Source organism: Poecilia formosa, unplaced genomic scaffold (assembly GCF_000485575.1).
Source record: "Poecilia formosa unplaced genomic scaffold, Poecilia_formosa-5.1.2 Scaffold189, whole genome shotgun sequence".
In the NCBI taxonomy this organism is placed as follows: Eukaryota; Metazoa; Chordata; class Actinopteri; order Cyprinodontiformes; family Poeciliidae; genus Poecilia; species Poecilia formosa.
The window spans coordinates 739,920-759,345 of record NW_006800128.1 but is presented as its reverse complement, the minus strand read 5'-3'; the positions used below and the strand labels follow the sequence as shown (position 1 = coordinate 759,345).

General features: G+C 39.2%; 1 protein-coding gene across 3 annotated transcripts in view; it reads right to left on the bottom strand.

Moving 5' to 3' along the window:
* The window catches only part of npas3 (neuronal PAS domain protein 3), a 308,598-nt gene that overhangs the window by 188,036 nt on the left and 101,136 nt on the right, over positions 1-19,426 (bottom strand). For all 3 annotated transcript variants that reach the window (XM_007566262.2, XM_016678753.1, XM_016678755.1), the window contains one exon: positions 11,344-11,588. In XM_007566262.2, the coding sequence (XP_007566324.1) occupies positions 11,344-11,588 (245 nt within the window). The remainder of the gene's footprint in view (positions 1-11,343; positions 11,589-19,426) is intronic.

Sequence of the window (19,426 nt, the reverse complement as noted above, 5' to 3'; positions counted from 1 at the left end):
TTTTTTTTTTCTGGCCTAATCAATTAACTCTTTTTGAGACAAAAGGGTAAAAACATTAAACAAGGTCTTGGGCTGTTGATTTGCTGCTTCTTAAGTAGAAATAACAGGAGAAGTTTCTTTGTACTCCTGATTGACAGAGTAAAAAAAATCAACTCTATCAACAAAACAAAAACTTTAACACATCCTTTCACACTAAATCTAAGTTTTTGTATTTGGTCTTGGTTAAAATATTTGCTTACTGATTGGCATTCCCCCCTTATGCTACACTGACTAGATGCATCTGTGAGAAGTGGAATCTGACAAATATAAGTCTGAAAGCTCTCCTGGAAATGTTTCGGTTTAAACCAGACTATCTCTGTCTGCATTTGGCCATGAAGCTATTTTACAACAGCCTGGAATGATCTCACTCCACTTGAGAATCAAGGCTTAGATATGAGTTGTGTACAAATGCTTGGAGACACTTAATAAGACAAAAACATGTCTTTCATACGCAACCCCGCAGAGAGAAGCCCAGCCTGATTCAATAAGGGGACCGGCTCGTACTACCTTTGTGTTCTACGTGATTGCGGAGCTTTCTGGGGGTAAACAGAAACAAGAACCAATAATTTCTGTCATTACAACACATTGTTAGACAACGATATTTCCTAGAGCGGTTTTCTGTTTGCCAACAAAAAAATAAAGATAGAAGACATAAGGGGAAAGGTGTTTGAGTAATTGTTTCCATAGTGATTATGTTCTTTTTGGCTGTGCCAGTCTGTGACAGCATGCAGGAAGAACGAGGAAAGAATTAAGGAAAAAAATGAGATGAGCAAAACACCCAGCAGCCCCGTCGGCAGCCGAAAGCAATTTCCTCGTCTAAATTTAGTTATGCAAAGCCTATGGGCATCATCAGCATTTAGTAATTAGTTTTATAATTACTGCTGTTTCCCTCTTCCTCTGTCATTCCATTTTTCCTTACACTGCAACTGGGGAATCTAAACATCTCACACTTGCAGCTGGACAAATTACTTTGTTTATTAAGTTTGAGCATGCATGGCTGGTAGTTTTAGCTAGATGAAGTGACATCTGCGCTACAGAACCACGCAGTGCATAGCTGAGGGCCAGTGACGGCACCACAGGTTCCTGCAGCAGAAGAGCTGAAGCCGCCATTCATAAGCTTATAACACAGAGAAGCCGCAGATCCCCAGCTAGTTGCGTTTTTAGGTTTAAGATGAGATTTGTGGGTAAAGGACTGAAGTGACAGTAAAGGGGGGAATGAGAAAGAATTAACCATTATCATACAGTGTGCACATGGTGTAATCTGAATTGGAGTTTCAAATGCTTTGGCTCACCCCTACTGCGCTGCAGTTAAAGAGGAGAGCTGCGTTATGTTGTATGAGACAGCCAAGGGAACATAATACTGCTGTTATATGGCCAATATAGTGAATTTAACAGCTGGAGGGAGATACTTGTTAGCATGCACAAGCAGGAACAAGCTGTTAGATGAAGATCATTCTGAGATGTTCGGCCACAAATCTGCAACAATGTGCCGTTTAGCTTCTCTTACTCCCAGAGGTCATCATTTCAAAGCATCATTTTGCCAAGACATGTACATTTGTTTAAAAAGGTTTCTGTGGCAACAGTGGAATTTATTTGAAGTATTTGACATGAAAATGTATAAAAAGAGAAGAGGGAAGCAGAGGTCCCAGAATCAGGAGTCAAACCTCAGACAGCTGTCTGTGGTCTATGCTCCACCTCCACTCCATGCACCGCCCAAGATGTACACCCCATCAGTGCAGGGCTTAACTTAGTTTTTAGGTGTGTTTTCTAATACTATCGCAGTATCCTGGAGTTCAATGATCACATTTAAAGATTAATTCCAAAAACCTAATACCACTATTTTGGAATATTCTAACTTATAAAACAAATTTGTTTAAATGGGCAGTATTATGTATTTTCCAGGCACATATTATCATGTTAAAGCACAGTCAGATAACTGTTACTTTCTGTTATAAAAATGTTGTACATATCAAACATGACTTCAAAGGAATCTGACTTTGTAATTTGATGTCTTAAAATTGGGCCTCTGTCTCTTTAAGAAGCTCCTGCTCTTTCTGACACTCTGATTTTAAGCAGGTCATCACAATAATTATTCTCATGTAAGCGGTTTTACATTGACAGCCCTCCTTTGGACTCGGCAGTGGTTCCTATGATGAAAGAATCGAAGCAACACTTCAGGTCTTGGTGAGGGATTAACATCATGACATGATGTGAAGCTCAAAAGTCCGTTTTGCACTAAAGTTTAAAACAATGTTTGTGAAAGGTTTCAGATGGGACTTAATACACAAAAAGAACAATTTTCATTTTATTCAAATTTGTATCCTCTCAGATTTAAGGCTCTAGTAATCTGTTTAATTTACCAACACATTGCTTGTGTTGGTAAATTAAACACATTAAATATGTTTAATTACATAACAGTGTTATTGTTATTTAACACTGCAAAATATGAAATAATAACATGTTGCAGTGACCCAACAAGCATCTCAACTTGAATCTGACAGAGAATGTAGGTTGAGCTAAAAGGCTTGGAGTGGAAGGAAGCCTTGGCATCTCAAAGACTAACTGCTCCTCAATGAAACACCAACAGAGACTTTAAAAAAAACACCTAACAGATACAAGTGTTTGATTGATGTAATCCAAACAACATTTTGCCAATTGAATATTAAAAATTGGTATGAAAAAATTCAAATATGCCATTTTTTAAAATAAAATTAAAAACTCTAGTTTTGTAACGCTTGATTATATTTTGAGAGATACTTATGTGATCTAATATGTTTCGACCATTTTTTAAAATATAAATATACTTAAATACTACACAAGCAACAATATCATGAAGTTTAGCACTGTTTTTTAATATACTCTGAAGTCAAAAAAGTTTTCTCAATTTTCAATAATCAGCTTTAATATTTTGACAGTTAGTGCAGGAGCACAAAACTGTAACTGCTGTCCTCCAAACTCAGATCTGCGCTATTTGTTAGAATCCAAAATGTGACATTCTGAAGGCTCAGAGTATTTCACATGAGAAACAAAATGACCAGAGATGGCTCCTTTTTCAATGTGCTTTGATTATCATGGTTTTTTGTCTTGTAATTTATTACATTTCTGTCAGAAATGATTTTTACACTAATGACAGTCTGGTATGGTACAATCATTTGAGGTTTTTTCTTTATTTTGAAGATTTAAAACATTCAAAAGTCCTTCTGCTGCTTTGGTTGAAGTATAATGAATACTTCAGCACATCGAAACAATACTTTAGATATATGTTATAATAAATACATAAGCATGTTTGCTTGAAAGAAATATTTGTTTCAGTAACTTCCAGAGCAGTGTAAGTGCTTTCTTTCCTGTGGTATATTTTTGGACATCAGGCTTCAGTCTGTGGCGTCTTTAGGTGCATCAAGAGCTGCTATTTTGTGTCCCATTCTCACTACATTCACCCTGTTTGAAGAGTTCCATGCTGTTCACAGGGATAATGCTGAATCACTATAGGACGAGAGGCTGCAGGCTGAGTTGTGGAGGTGGGAGGGGTCTTATGTGAGCGCAGTGTTTATCCGGGTGTTGGGGTCACTCTGTTTCCTTAGTATAATGGAGGAAGCCATTAGCCCAGCCAGCAGGCTGCATCATAAAAACGTCAGCTGGTACAAAGAGACGAGATGGATCATAACGAGAGCAGACTCCCGCTGCTCCGCTCTCTGTCTCTCAGCCTCACTGATAGCCTCTGTCTCTCTAATTGACTCGTCTCGTTTATTTTTCTCTCTTTCTCCTCCATGTTGTCGTTATGCCTCTCATTTTTCTACTCGGCCTCATTCTTCTGATGCTTCTCTTTCATTCCCTTTTATCTTTCAGCTCTGTCTTTTTTTGACCTGGAGGTTAATTTCTGCATTGGATAGTAGTCTGGTGGTGGGTTATAATTGTTGCATGGTAAACACAGATAGGATACACCTGGAGATACACAAAGTCAAATAATATTAAATCCAATACATGTTGTATGGAGCACACCAATAGCAGCTTCTAAGTTATTTGGTATAGCCAGAACTTTTTTCTCCCTGTTCTTGGTGTGTCATTCACAACCAGGCCTCGTCCAAACAGGAACACATTTAACCTTTTACCAAGGGTACAAACTTGGGAAATCGCATTTTGTTTTCTTTTTTGGGCTGGCCTGGTAAGATCCAGCCCCTTGTTCTACGCTTTGCTTCATCCAGAGGTTCTGGACCCTCCAGTGCTTCCTTGAGGTGTGGACTGGTTTGAGGGTTTAAATCTCAGCTGATTGCTAACGTTTGTCCATGATGTGTAAGGCAGCAGTTAGGCACTATAAAGCTTACCGGAAGTTACCTGCACTGTTAAACAACCATTCTCCACTGCTGATCGAAACGGGGCGGCCGGTAATGTTAATTCAATATTTGGAAGCGTGGCCAACATGAACTGAATGGCTTTGTGCTAAAACTACAGGCAGACTACAATTTTAAAAGAGCAGAAAATTGGTATTGTTCACAAATCCTCCTGTTTATTGATTGTCGCTGTTGAAATTAAACCAGAGATATCAAGTTTAATGGGAGGAGTCCAGTCAGCGCTGGGAAGGAATGTGGGAATCAAGCAGAATTGCGTAAGAAGGCAAAGGCCAGGCTGAGTCTGGGGAAGGAAAAAGACGTTTCAGGCCCTTCTTGGTGTTTTTGGTTGGATGAAAACATTTCTAAACTGTCCTGTGTAGAAGTAAATGCTTCTTCTTCTCGAACAGTTTTCTGATTTTTAGGGTTTAGATCAGGCCTAAAAATATCCAACCTGACCCAGCCTGAGCCCACAGGCACTGTGTCCAAGGCCGATCCGACTCGACTGATTAACTTTAATGACAGGCCCAAGTCTGAAGTAAACCTGACAAATTAATTTAATGAATATTTTACTGATTTCATTTAGACCACCATTTTATGTAAGCAGTATAATTTCTCCAGTTTTTAGCTTTTGTTTAACATCTTCCAACTCCATGTTGTTGCTTTTGTAACCGCAGGGTGAGTCAGGTGCAAATCATCTGGGATGTGTGACTGACAGGAACCTATCTCAGCTGTTGCTAAAGCAGAGCGGAGCCACGTGCACATGCAGTGAACTGGGCTTGTTACAGTCTAATTAGCTTGTGCACCTTACGTACTTTTTTTTTCTCTACAGGTTAAACCTTGTACTCCTTTATTTATAGAATAAAAAGCAGATACACATTATATATCAAGCATTCTCATTTGACTTTCTCTATACTGTATGCATTGTAGACATATTAAACTCGCAACAGAACCTTGAGCCCAACCAAACCGGATCATCAAGCATATAATTCAGGTTGGGTTCCAGTCAGGCTCACCCCATAAATCTAAACTCTATGGCTTCTCCATTTTTAGTTCTAACTAAAATCAATGCTGCAAAGTGCTACGATTTGAGATTTATTAGATATTTTTGCTATAGTGTTCTACCTAAGACAGACAACATCAGGATGGTTTATAGTTAAAACACATGCATATGCAAAGAAAGCTTACAGTGCAGCAGAAATAAATAAAAAACATCCTGATTATACAAACTGTCCACCGAGGCCGTTAGTTAAAGCCTTGACTGCTGAAACCATATTTTTAACCTAGTTTTATATAATTGAAAGAAATACTTTGAATTGAATATTAATAACAAAAAGACACTTGTTTCCACAACTGTTGAAACTGAATAGTTGTCATAAAATGTGTGCGTTCAGGTTTTAGGTTACAGATCAGTGTTCTTAATATCTTCACCACTAGTTTGTATTTGCATGAATGAAACATGCACAAAGCATGCTAGTGTTTCACTTTAGAAACTCTTGGCATGTGGGTCAGAGAGTCCTTGTGTGCATGTGTGTGTGTGTGCGTGGGTGTGCATGTGTGTGTGTTGACTCTAGACTCATGAAGTGTGGCATTTCGATGTCTGCTCCTCTCTGCATGCATAATGAATAGCCAGGTGTTGGGGGCTGCGGGGTGGGGGTTGGAGAGATGGTGGTGTGGTGGTGAAGACACACATGTGCAGACAGAGACACACACACACACAAACACACACCGATATAACAGACTGTCAGACACCTCCCAGAAGCCAAAACCCAATCACACACACTGTTGGACAAACAGACTGCATGCATATGTGGAAGCGTAAAGCCAGCCATAAAACTCCACACAAACAGACTAATCAAAATTCAGACACTTTAACTGGTGAGTGGTCAGTACTATAAACACACAAACACCATTATGTGCACTCATGCTAGCATACGCACACACACGGACTCAGAGTCAGGATGCTTCAAAGGTCATGGTTGTTTGTGTAGAGTCCTGTAGCAGATGTGGAGATCCTTTGACAGGATGTCAAAACCTCCAACGCTAAACTGGAGAAGAGCAACTGATGGGTCAATTACTGCAAAGGTCAATCGGAGAGGAGAAAGCAAAAGGGGTGGAGGATAGGAAGGAGTGAAAGAGGATGAAAATGAAGAGAAAAAAGAGGAGAAAGTAACAACCTATGCTGTTAAGACTGGAAAACTCAATGGGAAAATAAAGTGTGAAAACAAAGTTGGAATTAGTTTGGTTAGCACAGTTAGCAATTCACAAAGCAGTTTCTATGCATAAAACTTAGAAACGCTGCCAACAATTTCAAATTCAACATATTTAGAAGCAAGTTTTAAAAAGAATATTCCATTCAGACTTCTATCTTTCTTCTGAAAGCCTTGTTCTGTCTTGCTGGCTAAATGGACTGCTGGCATTACTGATGTGTTGAAGAAATCAGCCTAAAGAATGGTCAGATTTTAGTCTATTTTGAGTTGCATCTCTGTCAGAATTCATAAAAAAATACATATAATACATACAATACATTTTGCATATATATATATCACCCCCCTTCACTTTATTTGAAGGGGGGTGAATAAGACTGTCATGACTCTTTCATTAACATGACATAACACCTGTCATGAACATGAATAAGCCTTCATGAATATTTATGACTGTTGTCATAAAGCGTCATTCAGTAAATTATGACACTTTTAATACAAAGTTGACATTATTCAAAATGTCTTTGAATATGGACTGGAAGCCCCGAGGTCAAAGTGGGGAACACCCCCAAAGGTGGTGGAGAATGACCGAGCTAAGATCCTGTGGGACTTCCAGATCCAGACAGACAAGATGGTCATGGTGAACCAACCGGACATTGTGGTGGTGGATAAAGAACAGAGGAAAGCCGTTGTGGTGGATGTAGCAATACCAAGTGACCACAACATCAGGAAAAAGGAGCATGAGAAACTGGAGAAATACCAGGGCCTCAGAGAGGAACTGGAGAAGGCCTGGAAGGTGAAGACCACAGTGGTGCCTGTGGTCATCGGGGCCCTTGGGGCCCTCGGGGCAGTCACCCCCAAACTGGAGCAGTGGCTCAAACAGATCCCAGGAACAACATCAGACATCTCAGTCCAGAAATGTGCAGTTCTAGGCACAGCCAAGATACTGGAGGAGAACCCTCAAGCTCCCAGGCCTCTGGTAGAGGACCTGAGCTCAGAGGATGAAAGAGAGAGAGACCACCGGCGGAGGGTGAGAAGGGAATTTTTATTTTTTTTTAATATATTATCTGTAGGTTAAATCTGCACTAGAGTTTAGATTGGCTAAAAAATCCAACCCACTGTGGACCGAGTCCATATTCATTGTGTCTAATCCAACCCGATTGATCAACTTTAATAAGAGGTCTGACGCTGAATTAAACAACATATTATTGTAACTAACCTTTGCTGTTTTCGTTTTTATAGTACCAAAAAGAGGAGAGCTTAAGTTCTCCTCTTTTTAGGTTTTGTATAACATCTTTCTGCTTCATTTTGTCACTTGCATTCGTCTAGGATGTGACTGATGGGAGCGGAGCAGGACAGGACCGCGTATGCGTTTATTGTGAGGTGCACTGGGCTTGTTAACTTCTGAACCTTTTTCTTTCTTTCATCAACAAAGTAAGCTGCCTCCTCCTCTATTGCTCTATATACAGTATAGACTGTTCTGTCTATACTGTAATTAAACATACACAGAAGTTCAAGTCTTACCCGGCCTGACCATCAAGCACATCATTTTGCCCCAACTAGGCCCAATTTTCGGATCCAAGCTGTAATCCGTGCTCTGCTGCTACACTGGAGACTGAAATTACAAGCCTCCAGTTCTTCCTTCAATCAAAGGAAGATCTGATTTTATATCTTTGACGCTTAAAAAATAATTATCTGTACAAATGTTGTTACCACATATTGTATTTAAATAAAGTATATTGTGATATAAGGTCAAAATTGTTGAGAATTCTGGGTGTTTATAGGAATTTCAGCCAGAACCAAAGGCCAACGTGGCTTGAGGTTCAGATTGTGTTAAATAAATCTGTGTATTTTGAAATAAAATCTGCTGCTGGCTTTACAAAAAGACGACAGGAACATCACAAAAGGTAGTATTGACCATCACTTCCAGTGTGATCATAACTGTTCTGCAACTCATTTCTGTAACTTGGAAATAAATTATTTAAATTGTGTGTAAAATCAGCTATTCCTACTGTTTTGTTCAGCACAGGAGGAATAACTCAGCTTTTAAGTGTAAAATTTTTCAGCAGATGATGGCTTACATCACATCTGTCCTCATTGCATTGAGGAATCTCCAGCCGACTCCATGTTCATCCTGACGATGGAGGCAGCACCCCGATAGGAATCAAAGACACAAACAGTACACAGGCACCACCATCTAGTTTTCACTCAGATATACTACAACGCAACTGTTTAGACAGCATGTGATAGTGAAAAAAATTAAATATGTTTTAACATTAAATTATGCTTGACTTTCTCCCTGGAACCTGGTGAGTTGGTTAAATGGATCAGTCACCAAAATGCCTTTGTAAGCTGTAGCTGTGCACTAGAAACAAGCACATGGAATAACCCTAAATATGGAGCCTCCATTCTACAGCCAGGTTCTGCGGTTCTGGGGTGTGTTTAGGTGTGTTTAGGGGACAACTGTGACCTGATATATAGACAGACGCACATTCCTCACATTTGCTGGACTTGATGTTTCAATTTTCTAATCTGGATCAAGCTATTAGCTCTGTGAACGGAGTGGAGACGTAGACAGCACATGCAAACCAGAGGCAAAAGTTTACACAAATAGTGCAACTTCATGAACTAGACCATCTGTCCAAATTGTGTCAATCTACATGTAGCAGACACACACACACACACACACACACACACACACACACATTTAGTATTTGCCTGTCTGTTGTGTTCATTAAAATGCATGTGCTTCTTCAAAGCACTGACAACAATGCTGCCATCTGGTACTAGAGTAGGAGTGTGTGTCTGATCATCTATGGGACGAACACGTGTGTGGAAATACCTTTACACAAATGTAATACACACATCACAAACACAGACACTAATCTCATCACCCATAGACTGAAATCATGTTCTAGTACATATTCCACCTTTAAATTCCCACACTCTACACCAGAAACTTCAGACATTGAGCTTTCATTCACAGGTCATCCCCACAAGTCCAAAAGCCCTTTTTAAAGCAAATACCCCACTTCTACTCTAAGTGTGTTGCACAAAGGACCAATTCCAAAGGCAAATTCCACTTAGATTCAAAAGGGCTGTGTATATTCTGGTACTCCAGGCAGAAATTCATCAAAGCTTAATGTTCTCTTCACAGAAAATCACTTAGTGCAGAGGCTGGCTGTCTATGCGAGTGTGTGCTTCTACAATGTTTCATTGTTGTGTGATAGCTGCTGAAAGCACCAAGCAGTCACAGCAGCGACACATGCAGTAAACCTTTCACATCTTCCTGTATGTTCAGCCTCATTAGAATGAGGTTTATGTAAAGACAAACAGGCCGTAATGAAAATGACATGGAGGACAAAGTCAGAGACTGACACACAAGAACTGTGTGAAATGTAAGCTTCATTTTTTCAATCTGAAATCAAGTTACTTTGATTTTTCTACAAAAAGACATGCTTTATGAAAAGATGTGTGTATATGTGTGTCTGCGTGCGTGCGTGTGTGTGTGTGTGTGTGTGTGGGTGGGTGGGTGCGTGTGTAAAGGACAACTTTCACAGTATTTATCACAGGCTGGTCATTTGTGCAAAGTGTGATCATTTTCCTGGTTCTCACTGTTTTTGCCGTTCAACTGCACACTACTAGTTAGGTGTGAATGAGATTAAGGAATAGACTAGTATAGGGTTAGGAATAATGTCTGGGTTAGGCATTAATGCAGTTACTCACCAGTGTGAGTAAAATGAATGAAAATCAATACAAACTCCTTGATTGTATAGAAGCACAAGGATGTGTGTGTGTGTGCTTTTGCTGTGAAGATTAATAACAGTTCATTTATAATTCTAATATAGCACACACTTCTACATTTTTAGTGAGGAAATTATCCAAGTTTTACTAAAATGGGCTCCACTAAAAGACGGCGGTTTGGAATATTCTTCCTACAATATTCTTGGTATGTGTTGAAAATGCAAAAAGCATTACTGGTGCCATACCATCCACCACCTTCCCTGCATGGTGGTTTCAGGCAGATTCCTGACCACATAAGAGGTCAATCTGAAAAAAAAAAATCTCCTTCCAGAAATATGGGTTTGGTGTGATTTCTGGACAGGCTGTCCTCACTGCAATGCAGACCGAATGGGACGGAAACTCTTAGTATTTTGTTTATTAACCTCTGGATGTTCAATTGAAATAATGTTTAAATTCTAAAATAAAAAAGCAACAGGATTATACTCACAATTTGAACAACTGTGTCTTTGTTTCAGAAATGCAGGCAATTTTTACTGGGACATGTGCTCCAATACAAGTGGTGTGAAAAAGTTTTACGGGGGTAAAAATGATAAAAAAAACCATCCAAAACATATGAATGGACCTTATATTTTAAATAAATTCTGCTCTGCAGTGAGAGGTTTGACTGACTGACCAGGCCACCAGGTGACATCTGCATTTCTACAGTTAACAATATTTACCCCACTGTTGCCAACTCAGTGACTTGCTATATTTAGCAACATTTCAGGCAAAAAAAAAATTGGTATTGGCCAAAGTCCAAATCAGCAGGTCAGGGTTTTTAAAGATCAATAATCGGTGATTGGCCAGAAAACTGCAATCAGTGCAGCACCCTTAAATCTGACACGTGTGTTCTCTGCTGACTCCCCAAAAGCACCAACACAGAAAAACACTGGATGACTACTTCCTTGTAGGAGTCTTACTTGGGTCTTAATGTATTTCTTACAAATAAAAGGTAAACCATCCATATATATTACTAAAAGTGTGAACCCTACCTTTCACTGAGGTGTTGGGCGGGGGTCCCTCGATCCGCAGGTTCCATGGCGGATCCCCTTGGTTGGCAAAGTCCCTCATCTTCAGGTAGCTGATTGTGAGGCGGATGATGGAGGCCTTGTCCAGCTGGCTGGTGATGGCACCGGGCAGCGGCAGCATTTTGGCTAATTCATAGAATTCAAAGTTCTCTTTCCCTCGCCGTGACCTTGCAGCGTCCCTTGACTTCTCCTTCCGGAGAGCCTGAAGCCTGGACACACAGCAACCACAGAGCAATGTAAGGAATCTAATTATGAAGATGATATGCCAAATGTGATTTAGTAAAAAATGCCTACAACACAGAAAAAAAAAGATCAGATTATTGCATTTAGTTCTTTATCAAATAATGTGTCTCTGATGTAATTTTAATGCAGATTTAGTTATTCTGTTGCATTTGGGTAAATGACAATAAAATAAAACCTAAACTTGGCTAAATGCTAACTTTTCGCAGCAGTCCTTTCTTTCACATTGATTAAACTTTGACTCCTTCAGACAAAACTTAAAAATCTGCTCATAAAAAAGCTACACCACAAAGTAATGACATTCAGGCTTCATGGTTTTCCTGAATTTCTTATTCATAACATTTTATTAATAACGTTCAACTCTGTTACTTTACATCAAAGAATAACTCTGTTTACTTTCTCTCTCACCCTTGAACAACAACTGTGACAAACACTTTTTCCTGCGGCCGCTCATCATCATCGGACGCCATTATGAATTAACCTGGCAATAAATCAGCTGCTAAAAACCTCTGTGGGCTTCCTGTTGGCCACACACACATACACACATGCATACACACGAACAGGAAGACAGGTGATTAATTTTTACTGGAGAAAAAGAAACAGGGGGACGGACCGAGGGGATGAGATGGAGAGATAGCACACACACTTGTTGGGGGACTTGTTTAGGGCTAGAGATGAAAAATGGCTGTCATCTGGCCAAGAATATCATTTTCATATTGTTTCCCATTCACATATCAGGGAGTATAAACAATAAATTGAGAGAAGGAAATGTGCTGCTTTTTTTTAACAAACTTCTTTTGTCAGATTAGAACTTGTAAGATTTTCTTTATTAATTTGTTAAGGCACTTGACAGCATAAGCATCCTATGCTCTGTATAAATAATTAAAAGTACATTTTGGAATCAGCAACCTTTAAAAAGGTATTAAATACACTTTTCATTAAGCCCACATTTCTGTTTTAAATATTTTATACTGGTCTGTTTTATACTCAATCATACAGCAAATAGAAACAAAATCAATGATTTCCATTTGCAGGATTTTTTCTCTTTCTACCAATTAAACTACCTACACTGTCATGATTTGCGGTTGTTGTTGGTTTAGTTTGGATGGAGATTTGGTGAACTCAGGGTTTGGTGTAATTAGATGGTTTTAATAAAATCCAAAAGAGTACAAGGTTCAGGCAGCACAGGTGACCAAAAGCAATAGTTCTGACACTGGTAGTAACTCAGCAGGACTGACAAAGTCATCTGACTTACAACTTTCAACTTAAGACTAGGATCAAATGCAAACAAGAGACATGGGTAGGTTTAAATACACGGGGAAGGTAATCAGGGGAAACAAGGGCAAGCTGGGGCAATCAAGGGGAAAAAAACGAGACATCACAGGAAGTAATAAACACAAAAACACACAAAAAACATCCCTACACACAGATACAATAAATTTCTGAGTAAATAGAAACCTGACAATCTAGGAGATTTTTAAATGCAGAATAAGTAAATAGAGAATATTGCAGCCAGGTTGCACATGTCTGCTGCCATGAAATGTGATGAAAGCAAACAGTGAAATGAGCATGCACTCAGAATGCTTACATGATATGATAGATACTGCAGCATGTGCAAATCATTATAAACAAGCAGTCATAAAAAACAAAGAACAGAACAGCTCTCACTAACTTAGACCTGAGAGGCTAAAGAGCCATTCAAAAGATTAGGATCGATCATAAGCACCACATCACTGGTATTCTCAGATCACTGGGTAGAATTTACAGTATCCCATTGTGTCATGATTGGCCATGTTATTTTACCAGACTGTCACAATCTTTTTTTCTTATGACAGAAAAAAGTACAAGTATTGCTATGCTGCCTATCAAATAAAATAAAATTAATTTTATTTTAAATAATTTGGTTGGCGTCCTGCAGGTGATCATTACTTCATCCTCAGTAAGTGCTGTAGAACTGAATGCAACTGTAGAACTTGATCTGTGTTTGGACTGGTTGGATGTAGCTGAGCTTTCTGAGTTATCAAAAATATTAGCTTCGTCTAAACCTTTAACTTGCATGTTGGACCTCGCCCCAACAAAATTATTTAAAGTGTCCCCTGTGATTACTGCCTCCATTTTAAAAATGATTACTCTATCATCAGTAAATTGACATGTGCCACAAGCCTTTACTTAAGAAACCTTCTCTTGATCAAATTACAGATCTATATCTAATCTATATCTAATCTTCCTTTCTTATCTAAAATAAAAAAATATATTTTCCAATCAAGTGTGTGAGCATTTAAATAGTAATGACCTGTCTGAGGAGCTTTAATCAGGTTTCAGAGCTCATCTGAAACACTGCTGAAAGTGACTAATGATATTATCTTGACTTCAGTGATGGACTTGTGTCTGTTCTGGTTTGGCTAGGTCTCAGTGCTGCTTTTGACACAGTCAACCTCAATATTCTCTTAGAACAAAACAGTCCAGGCTACATGACAGTAGCATCATTTTGCTGGCTGGCTGAGACACAGCGCATGTCAGGAACCAAGGACAGTAGTGGACAGTAACTCTGCTTCCCCTAAGACCATCCCACTTTCACATTTAGTGACAAAAATTATAAAGACAAGTTCTGTAAGTTTCAAGTCAGAGCACTTGCTCCCTGGAATGTTTTGTGAAAATCATGGTCATTACCAAAAAACATGAGACAACAGTACAACATTGTAGAAGTTTATGGCTTTGTATTATTACAGGTGTCATGGTGTGTGAGTTTTAGGATGGAGCAAAACGCAGACATGAGCTGGGAGCATGGATCCTGTTGAAAGTTTTAATGAAAAATGAAAAAAAATCTAAAGCTACAAAACACCACAGGGAGCCAGAGCAGAACAAAAACCATAAATTCAAGGAATAAGCCGGCAGGGGACAGAGGAAAGGAAAATAACTGGGCATAACAGGAGCGACCAGCCAGGCGTGTGAGCAGGAGAAGTGTTTAAATACTGAGAGGGTGAATGTTGTAACAAAGACATGGGCTAATAAGCTAATGGGCTGCAGGTGTGAGGGGGGAGAGAGAGAGACAGAGAGAGAGAGAGAGAGAGAGAGAGAGAGAATGGCACAGGGGTGAGGGAGAGTACACAAGAGACTAGCAAATGAATCTAACACTAATAATAACTTGACCCAAGAACCAGAATTAAACTAGCGAAACAAGGAATAACTAGAGACAAGAAATAAACATAACTAGAAACATTAAGCAGGACCAAACTAAAGTAAAACAGAAACAAGACTGATCTAATCAAAGAAAGAGACTAAGGGATACAGAACAATCAAACCTAAAAAAAAACTATTCAAAACAACCCAAGTAGGTAGCTGGAAATCGGTGCAAAATACAACCACCATAAATAGTGTGTATTTGAGTTCAAAGTTCACAGACAACATATCAGCTGTATCAGAAATAACACAATGAGCAAATTATTAATACTGTTTATGTTTTTTGCTTCAATCGTCCACCCAGGATCCAAAACTGAGCATTGCAGGGTGTTCAGAAAGCTGCATGTGTTCCTTACCTCTCTCTCTAGATTCTGTTTTAGGAGATATGGATTATCCCTTCTGCTGTAGTTTCTGTGTCACTTCCACTTTCCCACAATGTCAAAATCACTTAGTTCCTAATTTCAACCTCTCTGCTCATCCAACGACCTATCTGACAGGATCCTCCCAGGAAGTCAGTCCCTACAGTCGCCTTCCTTTAGATTCATTCTTATTCAGTCACTGCCTTCCAAACCCACAGCAACAAGTTCATCCTTTCTGTGCTTAGATCTTAAAAAGCTACGTCCCTCCACTACCATCTATACCAAAGATAAAGTGAAGACATCGTCTGAGACCTAATTCTATAATTTTGCTTTGAACCAGAACAAGTTCACTTTGATAATTTTATCCACTTGGCAAAAACTATGGAATACCTGCTCTTAGTGGATGTTCAATTTGTTGTTTAATTTTGTGGCAAAAGAATAAATAACAAAAAAATAAATAAGATCCCAGATTATTTTACCCAAAATTTTCTGTTTAAAAAGTTATTTCAGTAGCAAATAACAACAGAGGACCCACCTATGCGTAAAAATTGTGTATGCTCCAATGAAAGCTCTGCAGCGTACAAGGCTGTGTGTGTGTGTGTGAGAGAGAGCACGGCATGGGTACAAGTGGCAGCAGACCCATGTTAGTGGTACTTGGGTCTGTTAGTGTGGTACAAGCAGTAAGAAGGAGGAGAAACAAGATGATAGTTTAAAAATGTCAGCTTTAGAGTTTCTGTCTCCAGTGGAACTTTCAGCCTCATAGCCTCAGATTGTAGCTTAACTTTATGAACTTATACTTGTCTAATTGTATGTATTTGCTCTGTTACCAAAGCAGCCGTTCTTAGGTTTTGTGTAATATTTTAAATGGATATCAGCTGTATCAGCTAACCTGTGAGGGTTAGGTTCTCCTCACTGCAGACAACTCACTGTGGGGACGGACTTATTCTCCACCTGACTGTCCCCCTCTCTGTTTACACATAATGTATGATCCCATATCCTCATAGGTGATTGGCCACAAAGCTGCCGTACTAATCAAAACAAAGATCTGTCCTGAGCAAGCGGAGCAACTGAGCGTGAGAGCTTAGCAGAAAAGTAAAAAAATAAATAAATAAATAAATAAATAAATAAATAAATAAAAAAAGCAGGGAGTCAGCTCTTCTGATTCACTACAAAGCACTGGCTCTTAGAGCCATCACCACAGCAACCATCCACACCAGAAGGAAGTTAAAGTAAAAGAGCATCATCAGGAGAAGGGGCAGAGCAGAGGCAATTTCATCTGAACTGCAGTTAGAGGTACGTAACCAGGGTAACGGCAGAAGGAGCTTCTCACTGTGAACTTCTAGCTTGATATATATAAAAACATAAACTTAAATAAGTCATCTCAAAAGACTAATTTATAAATAACACAACCCATTAGTTAATAATTCATAAGATTACCAAACTAATTTTTTTCCTTTATCCAATTAATTTCTGCAACTATATGATTGTGGTAAAACTGAAAAACTTATCAATTTATAATAATGTAAAACATTGTGGAAAGGTCAACATGGGTCAAAATTTAGCTGATCCCCCTAAAAGTTTCTAAAGAGAAGAAAATCTGTTGAAAACTGTTTTTCCCTAACTGGCTCATGGAGGGCTATAGAGGTGTGGAGAGGTATGGAAACATATTCAATCATTTTTCAGGTGTGAATAAAAATGAAATTCTGTGCACTTCAGACATCCAGCACCAGTCATCTGCAGAAATACTGAGATGACTCTGCATCGTCAGGTTTATAAGAGATGGGCAAGAGGCTGAGCACAGGGAGCTGGTGGAGCGCTTTGTGGCATGATGACGGAACAATAATCCTATCTTAAGTGCGAACAAAACAAAGGAGATGATTGGAGGTTTCAAGGAAACAAGGTAAAGTCAAACACCTGCTCAACATTCTGGATGGGAAATTCAACAGTGAAACTGTTTAAAAGAAAGGACAGAGAAGACTTTACTTCTAACTATTATCAATCTGGAGATTATGCTGTAAAGAATAAAATCAAGAAAATGATGGACAACCCCAAGTGAAGACACTTTATTGTTGAAAAGCAGTCTCATATTTATGAGACTGCTTTTCAACAATAAAACCACGTAGAAGCATACCAGAGTGTAACATACTTTGTCTGAAATCACTCCAAAAGTCAGTACCATTAAAGCCTTGAACATAAAACTCATATTTATGAGACTGCTTTTCAACAATAAAGTGTCTTCAGTCAGAGGCCTCTTTGGAGTTGCTGCAATACAGGCAGCTACAGTAGTTTCTTCTATCAAAGTGTTTGTGTGTTAATTGGATCCGAATGAAGATGAGCAGAGACAGCAAGTTGAGGGTGAGATTTTGATGAAATAATAATGAAAGGCTTACAAAAAAACAAGGAAACTGGGTACCAAAGCAGGAACAAGCAGAGAAGAAGTAACAGGATATAACGAGAGAAAGAGACTTATTTTGATACTGGGAGAGTGAATGAAGTGGGGCTGATTAACGAACAGGTTGCAGGTGTGAGGGGAGAGAGCAGAAGGCAGGGAGGGGAGAGAAAGTGAAAGAGTATGGCTAACAAGTGAGGAGGAGGAAACAGACAAAGGAATTGTGAAATCAAATCTGTGACAAAAGCTAACTGAACAGAGGGTATAACTAAACATAACCTAACTAAAACTAATTAAGAATGGACTGAAATAAAGTAAAACAGAAACAAGGCTGATCTAATCAGGGGAATAACTAAGGCAATCACAGAACAACAAATGAACAAAACTACAAGCCCAGAAAAAACCCAAAACAACCAAAGATCTTGAAACCTGCGATGAAGGTGTTGGGAAAGCGACGTGCAGGCAGCCAGATGGAATTTATTTGTTCACAAAATTGGAAAGCATTACACTGAGGCACAACAAATATGTCTCCATGTCTGTCTGCTGTGTGTAGGATTGTGAATATGTGTGTGAGTCCGTACACAAGGAGGCGTATTTGACCTTGACTCAAAGCGACATATTTATCATGTAGTGGTGGAGTAGGTAAATGCAACTGTGGCTGTGATCTGTGTTTGTGCCTGTGTGTATGTCACCGTTTGGGTTTTATAAACATGAAATCAATCCTTGTCGTAAAGTTCAGCCAGGCGACTTGATGGTGTTTTAAAGAACCTGTTGTGGCAGGTGGTGTGTGTGTGTGTGTGTGTGTACGTGTGTTTTTGTGTATTAAGTCATAAAGTTCAGTGAGGTGGGTCCGCGCTTTATAAAGAGCTTGTCAGCCGAAATAAAAGATGCGTGTTCCTGTAAGTGTGTTTGTGTCTGCATGTGTGCGTGTGTGTGCATGTGTGTGTGTGTGTGTGTGTGTGTGTGTGTGTGTGTGTGCGTTAGTCTTTTAGTTGCATTCAAGTAGGATCAATGCAGAGGTTAGGGTTCAACAACCAGGTCAACCAGAGGTCACACTGGTTATTAGTCATGTGACTGCAGACTGTTACAAGGCAGATTTATTTCTGAACCTTGATGAAGATGATAAATTTGTAAGATCCCACATCTTAAATGGTTTGAAATGGTAACTGGATAAACTGTCATTGACTTCTATTTAAAACTGTCATTTTAAAGATATAGTTTGCTATTTTTAGAGTTTAACCAGTTAACTGGCCCTGGTCTTCATTCAGATTGTCAACATCTGTCTGGAGCTGTGTAAGGTTCACGCCTGCTTCAAGCAAGACCTCTAGCCTGTCCCCCCGACGACTGGGTTCAGATGGGGAAGAATTGGTCAGGTCCAGAATGTTAATTCTGGTCTCTCTCTCTCTCTCACACACACACACACACGCACGCACGCACGCACACACACACACACACACACACAAATTTCATGTAACTTTGTATCTTTCACTACAAGACTTCTATCATTCTTTCCTATATCTCTACTTTTGAACTTTCAAATCAGGCCACCCCAAAAATGATTTCACTTGGGCCTATCTGTTTCTGTGGTGACATGTGCTTACCATACGCACACAACTAGGTATGCAAAGGTTTATCACATGGAATGCTCACAGAAATGGCACTAGAGAAAAGAAGACATATATTTTAACCAGCTTAAAAGAACACAAAGATGTCAAGAGATTTGTAAATCTGCTGCAGCTGTAGATATTAAATCAGCTGAATTTCCTAAAGTGTTCTCTGCCTGATATAACTCAAGACAAAAGGGGAGTAGAACTTTTAACATCCAAAATGGTATTTTCACAGATACAGCCGAAATAAAAGATGCGTGTTCCTGTAAGTG